Genomic DNA, 15500 nt, shown 5'->3' with positions numbered 1-15500 from the left:
CCATTTGACTTCTATCCTATTTATTCTTCAACTCTCGGTATACATTCTGACATTGCATCATTTTTTAAATACTTCCCATGCACTGTTGATATTCTTTCCATCCAGCTACCAATAGTATTGAGCTGAACTCAGTATACCCCTCAGTTGGTCATAATTTCCTGCTTTGTATTTCAGCATGTAACATTCATAAACTTAGTTACTTCCCGAGTGACTTCCTGCATGATCACTGTCACCAACCGCAGACAGAATAGTTACATCTTTAACTGAAACTCCCTCTGAATTCCTTCTGTCACATGCTGCTTGAGGAAGTTGCTCACAACAGCTCAATATATTCTGTTTCATTCTTATCATGAGATTTTACTTCAACCAAATCAATATTTGGGTAATTAAAGTTTCCCATTATGATTACTCTTTTCATACCCGTTGTCTCTATTTGGTGATGCATTTCTTCAACACTGGCATCCAATCCACCCAGTTTGCAACAACACCCCACTATGTAATTGATCTGTTAGATTCCAATACCAGTTGGTATGTCTGATTCTGATAGCCAGGTCTCACTAATGTCTACAATCTGAGGACCCAACATACTGACCAAGACAACAAACTCCTTTGTTTCTGACACTCCTAGCAATTAGTGTATAGACATAATAATCTACCTGCATGCTCTTTTGTATACTCTTGTATGCAGTCTGCAAGACACAGTTGAACAACTTGCATATCTGTATTCTTCTCTAGTGCCTTATACATGTAGACATCTTTGCACACATTTGATGGATCCAAACTGCATGAACACAAAGTAGTCAAAATCGTTTTCTCTTCATAATCATTTCCATGATAACGCATATTCCCATCATTAGCTCATATTCTCACCATTCCTCCCATTATAATTTAGTTTCCTTGGCTCTCCGAGTTAGGTCTCATACAAGTTATTAGCTTCTCAAGACTCCTGATACAAAACAGGTGTATGCTGTCCCTCATATACAAATCTAATCTTCTCTGAAACTCACTCCACAAATGCAAAAAATTGCATCCATTCTTCTATGCAGCCTAATCATTGAATTGTTTGCCATCATAGCCCTTCTTCTTAATTCTTTTTTATAATATTGAGGTAATATACTTATTATTTTCACGTTTCCACTCTTCCCTCTTCCAACAACCCTTTCATGTCCTCTCTCATGCTGAACTTATCTTTAGTTAAGTCATTAGTACCAACTACAATTACAATCTCATTTATTTTTCTTTTCTGTTTTTTTTTTATTATTATTTAAATTGCATGTGCTATATTTTTAATTTTTGCTCCTGGAAAACTTGAAGTTATAACCCACTCATCAGCAGCATGTTTTTATGATAGAGTTCCTATACAAAATAATATCCTTCTTTTTTACACACACACACACACACACACACACACACACACACACATTATATACATACATACATACATATATATATATATACATATATATACATACATATATATATATATGTGTATATATATATATATATATATATATATATATATATATATATATATATATATATATATATATATCACAACCAAGGCTCATTCAGGTATATAAGAAAGATGTGGTCTTGCAATATTCATAAAAAAACATTAAAATGGACCATATTTAATTGCTCATACTGAATATAATAGCCACAACAATTACAAAAACATAGGCCATACTGAATCGCTCAGTGACTTTTCATGTGGCACGATCTAGGATAAACTTAGTTTAGGAACTTTCTACCCAGCTGCAGCTTCGTGGAGCAACTGAAAGTGATGTTACTGTGGAAAAACGTAGGCATAACAACAGCAGAATCTCAACTGGGTAGGCCACATAAAATCACAGACTGGGACTGTTGAGTGATGAAGCATACGTTGCAAACAAATTGTTGAAACACTGTCATCAGTTGAAACACTGGCTACTAGTGAAATGTTTCTGAAAGCAAAATCAGCACCAAAACTGTTTCTCAGTATCTGGTGGAGTGGTAAAATCTTGCCACTATTCACTCAGGAGCAGTGGAAATGCATTCACTCAAGTGATGAGTCCTGCTTCACTACCTGGCAGCCCAATGGATGAGTCTGGGTTTGGGAGATGACAGAGAGCACTATCTGCTTCAATGTGTTGTGCCAACTGTGAAGTTTGGTAGTGGAATCATGGTCTGGAGGTGTTTTTCATTATTCAGGTAGGGTCCCTAATTCCCCATGATAGAGAATTTTAATGCTGCAGCCTGTAATGACATTCTAGACAATTCTATACCTCAAATTGTATTACAACAGTTCAGTTTAGTGCTTTTTACTGTATCAGCATGGCAATGCTTCTGTCAACAAAGCGAGGGTCTAGGCAGGAATGGTTGATGATATGAGTGTGAAGAACACCATTGTACACCTGTGGAATGAACTGGAATATCAATTTCCACCCATGCTGAAATGCCTAACATTGGTAACCAACCTCACTAATATGCCTCTGGAAGATTAGAAGGGAATTACTACAGCAACATGCTAAAAAATATAGTGGAGTGGAAAGCCTTTCCAGAAGAATAAGGCTATTATAGCAGCAAAAGGATGGACTAACTCTATATTAATGGCATTCATATTAAAGAGAGAGAGTTGAGATGAGAAGGTGTATGAATATTTTTGATCACCTAGTGGGGTCAGCTATTCTGTGATTGACTAAGGGCAAGCACTAACTACTCAATAGGACTAAATAGCCTCACCTACTTTGAAATTTTGAAAATTTGAAGAATACAAGGATGCATCAGTGTATTGATTTATTTTATGAATTATGCATATCTTTATCACTCATCCAAACATAGCCATCTCATCACATGAATTTAGACATGCACAATGATCGAGTTTTTGAGGGATAGCTACCTGAGGCAGTACTAACAGAGGGCAAGCGAACAATGAGGATCTTAGATTTGATCATCTCATCACAAGATGTCATTATAAATGCCGTGACAAATCTCCCTCCAGTTAGTGAGAGTGACCATGAAGTGATTACTTGGGAAGTTGCCAGCAAGGTGAGGACTTCTCTCAGGAGACAGCTGCAAGCTGTCTCCTGAGCTCAACTCGCCATGAAATGATGAGTTGAGATGAAAGATCATTGGTATTAATCAGTTCAATGAGGAGTACAAAGAATTGGCAAGGAGGGTGATTTGGTGATAAAGACAGCAAAAGTGCAGTATGATCAGCAATTAGCTAATGAAGTGAAAAAAAAAGGCCTAGGAAGTTCTTTCGATATATAGAAAGCAAAAAATCATGCATATAGTAGGATTAGATTGATTGGAGAAAATGGTATAAAGGTAACTATTGCAGAGGATATAACTTAGATATTTGATGAGAAGTTCATAAAGGTGTCTCATCCTTGTAAATGTGATAACGAGAGAGTCTGAGAGTCATGGATAAGGAGGAGGAGAAGAGATCGACTGTGAATGAGCAAGACACACATATGGAGAATTAAGCCAACCTGATGGTAATAAGGCTGTGGAACTTGCTGATACATCACCAGGTATTTTTAAAGAATGTGCCAAGGAGTTGACATCTCCTTTGACCTATTTGTTTAATATGAGTCTTATACTGGGGGCAAGTTCCAAAGGAGTGGAAGGAAGGCAAGGTTATACCATTTAATAAAAGAGGTGATAGAACTCAAGATCAAATTATAGATCAATCTCTATGTGTGTGTCAGGTATCATGATTATTAAAGTGTTAGATATTTGGATAATTTAGATATTTGAATATAAAGATAATACCACTGTTCTTAACCCCATTCAGGATCCAGAATGGGGTTAAGAACAGTGATATTATCTTTGATGGACAGCATGGATTTGCAAAATGGAGGTCATGTTTTAGGAACCTACTTATTACAATAAGGTGACAGACATGCAATTTATAGAATCAAATAGAAAGGGGGAAAGAGAGGTGATATGACAGAGATGTACAAGTTGGTAAGGGATTGTTACAGGATTAACATTGAAGAGCTTTTTCATAAAATGGTAGGAGATAGAGGGATGAATAAGCAGTCATACCTGGAAGCTGTATAAGGAGGTTGTGTGAGAATGGTGTGAGAAGAAGATTTTTTTTGCATGGAATTGTAAAAGATTGGAAAAGTGAGCAGGAAAAGTGAGCAGTTTAAGGCACAGTTCAATGATCTGGTAAGACAGCTTGTACTTTCCTGATGAATCTTTCGAATTTATGGAAGTATGAGAAAATAGCATTGTTACTAATCTAGAAAGCAGATCACTTTCATCTGAGGTTTTTCCCTTTTTACGTGAATGAAACTACTCGAATTGTTGCTTATATTGTAAAATATGCTATTATCAGTAAATTATATACACTAGCCATTTTTCTAATTTTAAAACAAAACAACATAAAATATGCTATTCCACATGTTCAGACATCATACATATTATTGAAATGTAAACAAGACATTCAGATACTTCATTTTAAGAAATCTGGCAGTTAGCATTATTGCATGTTGAAAGTTTATTTTCCACTTGGTTAGACTATATTAAATTTAGTTTAATCCTTTATCCAAGTGTTAGCAAACAAAGTTTGTGGCTGAAATATCTTCAGGACTGAGGCAACTCGTAGCAAAAGTGGACCAAGCTCTCTCATCACTCCTATCTCATTATCTCTCATAATGCAAAGCACATCTCCTTGCGGATATGTATAATGCTATGCATTAAGGGAAGGGCCACTGCCCAGACCAGTTTCGACCTTTATTGAGGTCTCGTGTGGGAGCCAGATCAGGAAGTGGTGATACTTGCAGAAGCAATGAAGAGGTCATCTTTACCTATACAAGTTGCCAAAAGGTATACCACCTTATTATTAAATACTTTGGATTCAGAGAAAGATGTTGAAAGTTTATTTTCCACTTGGTTAGACTATATTAAATTTAGTTTAATTCTTTATCCAAGTGTTAGCAAACAAAGTTTGCACCTGAAGTATCTTCAGCACACATATAGTCTAACCAAGTGTAAAATAAACTTTCAACATCTCTCTCTGAATCCAGAGTAATTTAATATAGCATTATTGCAGTTATTGTGTATTGAAAAACTCAAGAAAATGAATTGTGTTATGTGAAGTAGTACCTAACTTTACGTAACCTACATCTAACTTTAATTATATGTTCTGTCTATACAAAATGTAATTGGAAAGAAAACAAATTTATAATTACTTACCTTTATCAATTAATTCTAACACTACATCACGAGCGTGTACATCAATAACAACTAATGCTGCAAGGGTTGTACGTGCTTGTTTAGAGAGCTTTCCTCGAACTAAAGCTACAATTTCAACCAGCTGATCTTGCAAGATAGTGTGATAATCTCTTACTGACTGAAGACCATCTTGAATAGCATGGTGAACCTCAACAGTCCAATGCACTTGTGAAACACATATTACAACTTGACCAGGCCATTCAACTACCCATCTTATGCGAGGTACAGCAGCATATGCCTACAAATTGGAAACATGATGAAACAGAAAATATAAAAACCTACTGTTACACCTGAATCACAAAATTTTAACAAGACCTTAATAAATACATGAAAAAAGTAGGAATACATTATTTTATAGGACAATATTTTAATATGAATAAAGAGGTTACTTCTAACTGTTTTGCTATACAAGGTCTGATATCAACTTCAAGAAGTTTTAACTATTAAGAAGAAAAAAAAAACAAATGAGAAACCTCTGAAGATTCACAAAAATAGTTATTTAAAAAAATAATCCAAGAATGAACTATTAAACAAATGAAATAAACAGTGTTGTCGGCTATTGTTACAATATCTTTTAGATTATTGCGGATATTATTATTATAATATGATGAGACCTCCAGGAAGTCAAGGACTCATCAAGGGAGGCTATAAATCACATAAACCAGTTGTCATACCTTCCCTTGAATTCATTTACACTAGATACACTCACTACCTCTAAAGACAAACTATTCTACTCACTCACTGCTCTGTGAGAGAAAAACCTAGCTCTTATCTTTTCTTGACTGTAAACAAACTTCACTTCCATGGATGCCTCCCCCTGTGTTCTCTCCCCACCTAACATATAATGAAAAATTTCATCAGACACTATTCTATAATACCCTTTGAAAAGTTTATAGACCTCTATCATAGACCATTTATAGACTCCTGTTAACCAGAGTGTAATCCATATACTCGCAATCTATCCTCATAATCCAAATCCCATAATCTAGATATACTCTTTGTAACACTTCTTTGCACCCTTTCCACAGCTTATTTATCCCCTTTGAATCCAGGAGACCAAATCTGAGCACAGTAATCCAGGTATAGTCTTATCAAAGCCTTATAAAGAGGCAAAATGACTTCCTTAACCTTACATATCAAGGTTCACTTCAACATGGCAATTATCCTATGAGTTGTATTTGCAATTTGTGCTATGTGACCTTTAAACTCCAAATTCTTATCTACCAATACACCAAGATCCCTTTCCTCCTCAATTTCTTGTAGCATAACCTTGCTAATATAATATGCTGCTGGAAATCTAATCACACCAAAGTGCATAACTTTACACTTACTAACATTAAACTAAAAGCCATTTTCATTTGTCCAAATATCCAGCCAATTCAAATCATTTTGTAAGTGCTGAGTATCGGTAGCATCCCTGATTGCCCTGCCTATCTTCACATCATTGGCAAACAATTGCATATTTCCTGTTAGACCCTGCCTGATGTCATTAATGTATAGATTGAACAATAATGGCCCAAGGACACTGAACCATGAGGTTACACACCACTGGTCACCTTAAATCTGGCAGAATCTCACCCATTGTATACCACTTTTTGATGTCTGTCTGTCAACCATCCTCTGATCCAAGTCAAGAGTTTATATTTCAATCCCATATTCTCCTGTTCGTGCAAGTCTTTTGTGTGGTATCCTATCAAATGCCTTAGAAAAATCCAACATTATCATAGTGTATTCATTCCCTTCATTCATTTAAAACAGCCGTAACATTGTTATAAAATATGAGCAAATTGCTAAAACATGACCTTCCTTTAGTAAACCAATGCTTCTGCTTGCAGAGTATAGCTTGCTTTTCTACCTATTTCTGTATGTGAGGTCTTACCAACTTCTCTAAAATCTTCACTATCACACCAGAGTCACTCATAGACTGGTAGTTAGACACATCACTTTTTGCACCACCCTTGTACAATTTAACTATTATACATTCCTTCCATTCCTGAGCTGACACTCAAGTTATACAAACATGTGAAAGGCCTAATCAATTCATCTGAATATTCCTTTAGCAAACAGGCTGATATTCCATCTATCCTTTTAGACAAATTCTTATCCAGGTTATGCAACAGCTCTTCAACCTCATTTTCATGAATCTCTAACTCTTCATCCAATGTAGCAGTAGCACTGTGCACCATGTTGCATACACCTGGTTGATATATCTTAGCAAAGTGCATTCATTAATTGAACAATCTCATTAGCTTCCAACACTCAAGTACCATCTGCATTCAATAAAATTATTCTTTCACATTCATTCTTTCTTTTGCTTGTGGCATAACAATAAAATTCTTTTGAATTGCCTTTAGCTTGCATGGCCAATTTCATTTCATACTCTGATTTAGCTTTCTGCACAATACTCATTACTTTCCTAGCCTGAGCTTTATATGTTTCATAACTCCTCACTCTTATTCTCACGATATTCTTTTCACATCATCTTCTTCTTCTTGTGAATCTCTTGCTTAATAAGGTTCCACATTCATTTCACTCCCAACCTATTTATTCTTCAAACATTAAGGAAACATTCAGATACTGCTTTTTCAAAGATTCCAATGAATTGCTAACATTTTTCCATTCAGTAAGTAATACCATGGAACCAAAGATAGTATTCTCCTAAGTTGATCATAATTTCCAGCTTTTTAGTTCAGCATATAACCTGTTCTAATTGGAGCATCAATACAATTCAATACTTCCCAAGAAAGCACAGCATGACTTAAAATTGTGGTTAAATAGCCATATTCTTGACAGAGACCCCCCCCCCTTCTGAAGCTAAGAGCACATCCAACACTTTTTGAGCTCAAGTTCCTTCTATCACATGCTGCTTGAGACTAAATCCATAAGGCTAAATTAGTCATGTATTTCTTTATTGTCTGCCACTGAGCAGCCAGGTCTGTAGCAACTCCCCACCATATATTTCATTCTATTAACCTCAATTTCACACCAGATAGACTCAAACTCACCACTACATGGGACATTGTTACCATCATTTTTTCTCATAAGCATGAGATTTCTCTTCTACAAAATCAATGTTTGGAAAATTAAAGTCACCCATAACGATCAGTCGTTTGGTAACTATAAGGTTAAATTGTGTATTTCTTTGTCACCTGCCACTGAGCAGCCAGGTCTGTAGCAACTCCCCACCGTATATTTCATTCTATTAACCTCCACTTCACACCAGACAGACAAGCCCACTACTACATGGGACATTGTTACCATCATTGTTTTCTTGTGCTTCTACCCTAACTGGACTTAAGTCATCTAGTATCATTAGTAGTACTCCTTCTCTCCTATCTCTTCTGTTATTCCTAAAAATAGTATACCTATTACACTCAATCCCAATTACCATATCTGATTCTGACAGCCAGGTTTCACTAATGCCAACAATCTTAGGCCACATCATATTCAATAAAGCAATGAACTTAATCGCTTTGTTTCTGATGCTCCTGGCATTTGTGTATAGACATAATAAATTACCACCTAGCCTATTCTTATAATTAGATATGCAATCGATTTGCTCTTGTTCTAGAACTTTCTCTTTTCCCTCTCCAGACATACTCAAAAAGTGTGGACAGACTTATGTGTTCGTCGAACATGTTGTTTATTATTTTAACGGTATAATAGAACACAGAAACTAAGTAAATAATTAATTTATTTGGTCTTGCTATTTGGTCACATGGCCCTGAGACATTGAAAACATTCTTAGCACATTTAAATAGCCAACATCCAAAAATCCACTTTACTATGGAACTGGAAGCCAACAACTGTCTGCCCTTCCTGGATACACTCATCACACGTCTCCCAGATGGTTCCTTATCATTTTCAGTTTTCAGAAAACCCACACATACAGGCAGATACTTACACAAACAATCACACCATCATCCTTCTCAACAATATGGCATATTAAAAACGCTAACCCATAGAGCGAGAGCAATCTGTTCAAATGACAAGGCTCTGACTGCTGAACTGACTCACTTACGCCACACCTTCTTGGCCAACGGCTACAATCCACAAAAAATAAACAAAATACTAAACACTCCTAAGAAACCCCTCCCACCATCTACCACAGAGAACTACAACAAAACAGTCACCATCCCCTACATTAAAGGCACATCCGAAAAGATCTCAAGAATCCTCAATAAACATAAATTACGTACCACATTCAGACCATGTAGCAAATTAGCCACCCTCATCCGCTCACCCAAGGACAGCATTCCTCCTTTATCACATCCAGGAGTCTACCAAGTACCCTGCTCATGCAATCAAGCCTACTACGGTCAAACAGGAAGAACTGTGAATATCCGCATCAGCGAACATAAACGATACGTCCGGAAATATCATTATGGGAAGTCGGGCCTAGCAGACCATGCTCTGGATACCCCTGCACACAGGATCAACTGGAAAAACACAAAAGTACTACACAGAAACCCATATAAATCAGAGAGATTGTTCTTAGAGGCGACAGAAGCCCTAAAACACACTCCAAATCTCAACAAATATGGCTGTATTAACTTGCCGAAGATCTGGGAGACAGTCATATTAAGAAAAAACTAGCACTTTTCTAGGACTCTAGTAATATATGATAGCGTTTTTTTTTTTTTTTTTTTTTTTTTTTTTTTTTTTTTTTTTTTTTTCAGATAGAGGGCGCCAAAATCAGGACTCTAGTCTTTGTGTTGCTGCTACAATTTTGGTTAAGTACACCATGTTGTTTTAGTCTCGCGTATTGTGACAAACAGTGTTTTTGTGCTCTGAAGATGCTGGTTATAATACCAGCGAAATATCAGCATCAAGTCAATAAATTAATTATTTACTTAGTTTCTGTGTTCTATTATACCGTTAAAATAATAAACAACATACTCAAAAAGTCTGAACCCAAAGCACATTTTTCCACTCCTTTGCCACATACATAACCATGTTTGAAGACATTCATATCTTTATCACGTTTGCATACCATAGCTGAACTTTCACACACATTTTTTCTATTCCTTGCTTGATGATCTTAGGTGCCTGATGCCAAATGAATTCAAGTGTATGCCATCCCTCTTATACAAGTTTTTTCTGCTATCAAACTCACTCTGCACATCAAAAAAACTTGCATCCATTTTTTCTACACAGACCGTGCATGAAATCATTTGCTATCATTGCCCTCCTTTTTAACTCAGTACTGTCATATCATTATCATTATTATTACAGGTATCTCCATGGAGTCAGTAGACACATCGCAGGAGACCCAAACTATCAAAAAAATATCTATCATATCTCTTCTTGAATTCATTTACAGACAAAGAACTCACAACTGAGTCAGGCAATGCATTCTACTCATTCACCACCCTCCAGGCAAAAAACCTCATTCTCACACCCTTGTTAACCACACTTTTCCTTAATTTCCAGGGAGGACCTCTTGTTCTTCCATCACTATCACACAGCTGAAACATTTTCCCTGCATCAATCTTATAAAAACCTTTTAGTAATTTAAATGTTTCTATCATATCTCCTCTTCTCCACCTATCAACCAACCTCTGCAATCCAAAAGTTCTCAATCTATCACTGTAGGGAGCATTTTTTACATCACTCACCAACTTAGTCACTCTCCTCTGAACCCTCTCCACAACCTCCTCATCTCCAAGGAATCCAGGTGACCAGACCTGAGCACAGTAATCCAAATGTGGAAGTATCAATGCCTTATAAAGGGGAATAATAATCTCTTTATCTCTGGATGTTAGTGCGTTCCTCAATAACCAAGTAATCTTATGTGCAATCTTGGACACCTTAGCAATGTGTCCCCTGAACTTCATCTCCCTATCCACCAACTCCTTAAGTCCCTAGCCTCATCAATCTCTTAGAGTACCATTCCATCAATGTAGTACACAGCTGGTAATCTTTTAATCCCAAAATGCATAACTTTACACTTTTCCACATTGAACTGACATCCATTATCTTTTGCCCATTTTGCCAGCTTATTTAAATCATCCTGCAAACTCTCAACATCAGCTTGATTTTTTATTATGCTACCCAACTTTGCATCATCATCAGCAGCAAACAACTGAATATCTCCCTTTAAGCCATTTCCTATATCATTTATGTACAAACTGAACAACAACGGCTCAAGCACAGAGCCCTGAGGCACACCACTGGTCACCTGCCTCATCCTGGACTCTGCTCCTCCAGGATACTAAACTGGTGATACTAAACATATCACCAGTTTAGTATCCATCCCCATCTGCTCCAATTTGTGCAACAGTATTCCACAGGGTATCCTGTCAAAAGCCTTAGCAAAATGCAGAAGTACCACTGTGTAGTTATTTCCATTGTCCAACTCAGATGTCATTCTATTATAAAAAGTTAATAAATTGCTATGGCAGGATCGACCTTTAACCATGTTGGCCCCTATAGAGTATCATATCCTGATCCAGCCATTCTTGAATTTTGTCTTTAACCAACTTTTCAAATATTTTTACCACCACCACTCCCGAGATGGTGATTGGTCTGTAATTAACTACCACAGTCTTAGAGCTACCTTTATGCAAAGGAACTACTTTGCCTTCCTTCCACTCCCTAGGGACCATACCAGAGTTCAAACTTAAGTTAAATAAACAAGTAAGAGGCATTGACAATTCCTTTGCACATTCGCACAATACCCGAGCTGATATTCCAACTAAACCTACAGCAGTGTTTGCATTTAAATTCTGCAATATATTAAGTACCTCTGATTTATTAACTTCAATTCTCACATTAATTATTGCTACAGGTACAGAGATTATCCTCATGGGATTACCCTCACTTGAGTGATAGACTTTTGAAAAGTGATCACTCAGTAACTCTACTATTACATCTGAATTGGTAACCTCAATACCATCAGCACCCACTAAGGTTCTCCTTCCAAAGTCATTCTTCCTTTTACTTGCCACATAGCAGAAGAACTCTTTGGGATTACCCTTGATCTTCTTGGCTAAGGTCTTCTGATAATTTGATTTAGCTTTTCTTACGATGCTGGTAACCTTCCTAGCTTGAGCCTTGTACTGCTCTTGTACTGATTGCCTTTCTCCTTGTAAATTCTCCATAACATTTTCTTTTTTTGCAGATCAAGCCTGATACTACTACTACTACTACTCATCCATCTAATGTCTACCTTGTTTGTCTTCCTGACCATAGCATTGCATTCTGATATTGCCTTCCTCAGATACCAGCTGCTTTTATCCCATGCACTGCTAACATCTTTCCCCTGCAATATGTTCTGCCATGGGACTGTAAGCTCACTCCAAAGTGTGTTATAATTACCGAACCTGTAGTTCCATATATAACCCCCTTCTTAAGAGAGAAATCCACAAATTTTGCAACTTCCCAAGTCAATACAACATGATCGCTCTCACCAATTGGAGGTAACGAGGACACCTTACTTATACATATGCCCTCTGAACCAATGACCAGGTCCAAAACTCTTACACTATGTGTCTCTTCAGTTATTTGCTGTTTCAAGTAATTATCTCTTAGTAGATGTATGAATTCCAGTTCCTTTTTGCCACATGATATTTCCTCCTTCCAATTGATATCACCATAATTAAAATCCCATAATAATCACTAACCCTGCACTCATTGCACTAATTTGCTGATGCATGAATTCAATATTCACCCCCCCTGTATCCCCTGGCCTATAGCAGCAACCAACTGTATATTTGGTTGCTTTGGTCACTATTTCACACCAGACTGCCTCAAATGAACTATCATTCACATGTCTATCATCTTGATATACTACTTTATTTGGCTGCAACTCATCAGCTATCATCAACAGCACTCCTCCCCCATTCTTTCTTCTCTATCCTTCCTGAAAATACTGTACCCATTGCATTCAATTCCAGTAACCACATCTTCTGCTGATAGCCAAGTTTCACTAATGCCTACAACTTTTGGTGAGATTGCACTGACTAATGTCAAAAATTCTTCCCTCTAATTTCGAATGATTCTTGTATTAGCATATAAAAATTGCAGATTCCCTTTAGTTCTTATACCAGCTTTAGAACCGATATACATGTCACTAATTTCAGTAGTCCCATGCCGATTTTTATCCACTCTATTCTGCAATTTATTCCACGAATAAGGTTAACAAATATACAATCACTGCTGAAGTTTCTCCCTCTTATACTCAACCTTTTCAATTTTAGTTTCCCTGCCCAATTACTTCAATTTATTCAGAAATCAGTAACTTCTTCAATCGCTTATGACCTTCCGTGTTCAAATACAACCCATCTCTTGCATACAGCTGTCTTTTGCCTTCAAATACACTCCAGATATCAACAAATTCCAGACCTCTTTTTTTTTGCACATTCTTGCAATCATATCATTCATTATCATTGCTCATCTACTCAACTCATAATTGTCAAAACGAGGCAGCACACACACTATCCTCCCTTTGACACTTTTCTTCTTCACAATATCTAACAATGTTCATAAATCTTTTGCTAAATGATTAATACTACCACTCAGGTCATTTGTACCCACCATAACTATCATCTTTTCTGCATCATGCCTTCTCTTTATTGCTAAAGCCACTCTCTCTATTGTTCCATCAGCCAAGCACTCCTCAGGCATACTGCTCTCCATACCCTTAACATAGAATCACCATATCTGGGTAGCAATCCTAGAATTTTTTTTCTCTCTCACATTTCTTTCTCACTTCTTCCAACAGACCTTTCATATCTTCTCTCATGCTATATCTGTCACTAATTAAATTATTAGTACCTACCAGAACTACCATTCTTTTACTTTTCTTTTTTGTTTTTCAGTTATGTTTGTCATAATTTTAATTTGTGCCCCTGGGAAACTAGAAGTGATGATTCCGTTCACAAGCAAATTTTAAGATTGAATCACCATCCCATATCACTTCTTTTTTCTTAGATTTTAACTGACTTACCTTGTTGTAGTTACATAAAAAAGTTCAGTGCTTTCCTTCCTGTTCTTGCTTTGATCCTTTTTCTTATCCTGCCTAAATATTTAACTAAGTTTAGTTAAATTTTTTGATCATTTTTCTTATCCTGCCTAAATACTTAACTAAGTTTAGTTAAATTTTTTGATCATTTTTCTTATCCTGCCTAAATATTTAACTAAGTTTAGTTAAACATTTTTCCACTTTTTCTAACTCTCTGGTCAACTTTCTAATAATTTCTTTTAATTGAGATATTTCTAATGTCAACTTATCCTCATATAATTATCATCATCACTGCAGCAGCCCTTTTGTTCCTCAGGACAAACGCTCTCTTCAGTAGTAACAACTTGAGCTTTAGACACTGCCCTGTTGTAATGCATTTTCAGCACCATTCTTAAGAGTAGTAAAAACTAATAATATTTCTGCAATTATGTTATAAAATGCTGTAATACAATAATTACACTAAAAACTACAATAATATACTAAAAATACAACATTAATGTAAGAAAACACTTAATAATCATCAAACATCAAAAATCTTTCAGAAGCTTTCTGGCAGTACATCTTTTCACCAGATAGCCTCATATATGATATCAGATATATCTGATATATATATGATATCATCTGGTCATCTCATAACAAGTCAAATAATCTTATCGCTTACAAACTCTGTCTGTCTTCAATTTAAAGGTACAAGTCTCACCATTATTCCTATAATATATGATTACAAAAACTTCATAAATCTAGCAGCAAAGTACTTTGCCTGACAAAGAATGTGATGAGTCACTTGCCTTCTTTAGCTAAACTTTTGAAAAGACACCCTGGACATTTGGATTCTCTTATCAAAAATTACTCGCATTGTGTTAAAACAATATTAATAATATAAATCATTCTGACATTTTGGTTAGCATGAATGTAATATAATTATTTACAAATAATGAAGAAGTCATTCTGCCTTTGAAGAGCAATTTCCACTAGATACCACAAATCTCCTTAAGGACTGCCTTTCAATTCTTTCTTCAAATGGAAAGATAAGATCTTTATTCCAAAATATGGTTGGCTATGGGCTCTCTATTATCATCAATGGTTATAAACTTATAAATGGAAAACTTTAAAAAAATATTTTACCACAGGTCAATTTCAAAAAATTTGTCAATAAGTTCTTAAAAATTGTTTTTTTATTGAAAAACTTGCACATAAGACCACAGATATCAGTGTTACCTTAGATGAACAGCTTCCATATTCAAATAATAAAAGATTTTGGAATGTCTTTCAAACCAGTGCAGATAGTTCAAATCTTTTTAAAATCTCC

The 15500-nt window shown here is 36.0% G+C and overlaps 1 protein-coding gene across 1 annotated transcript in view; it reads right to left on the bottom strand.

The window, feature by feature from the left end:
* LOC150108468 (dynein axonemal heavy chain 7-like) overlaps positions 1–15500 on the bottom strand; it is a 990001-nt gene that overhangs the window by 789759 nt on the left and 184742 nt on the right. The window contains exon 10 of the mRNA XM_090390473.1: positions 5188–5464. Coding sequence (XP_090246599.1) covers positions 5188–5464 — 277 coding nt within the window. The remainder of the gene's footprint in view (positions 1–5187; positions 5465–15500) is intronic.

Source organism: Typopeltis vanoorti, chromosome 3 (genome assembly GCF_054136105.1).
Source record: "Typopeltis vanoorti isolate ZY-2024b chromosome 3, IOZ_Tvanoo_1.0, whole genome shotgun sequence".
In the NCBI taxonomy this organism is placed as follows: Eukaryota; Metazoa; Arthropoda; class Arachnida; order Uropygi; family Thelyphonidae; genus Typopeltis; species Typopeltis vanoorti.
Note: the sequence above shows the minus strand (reverse complement) of the source record. Positions and strands in the feature narration are given on the sequence as shown.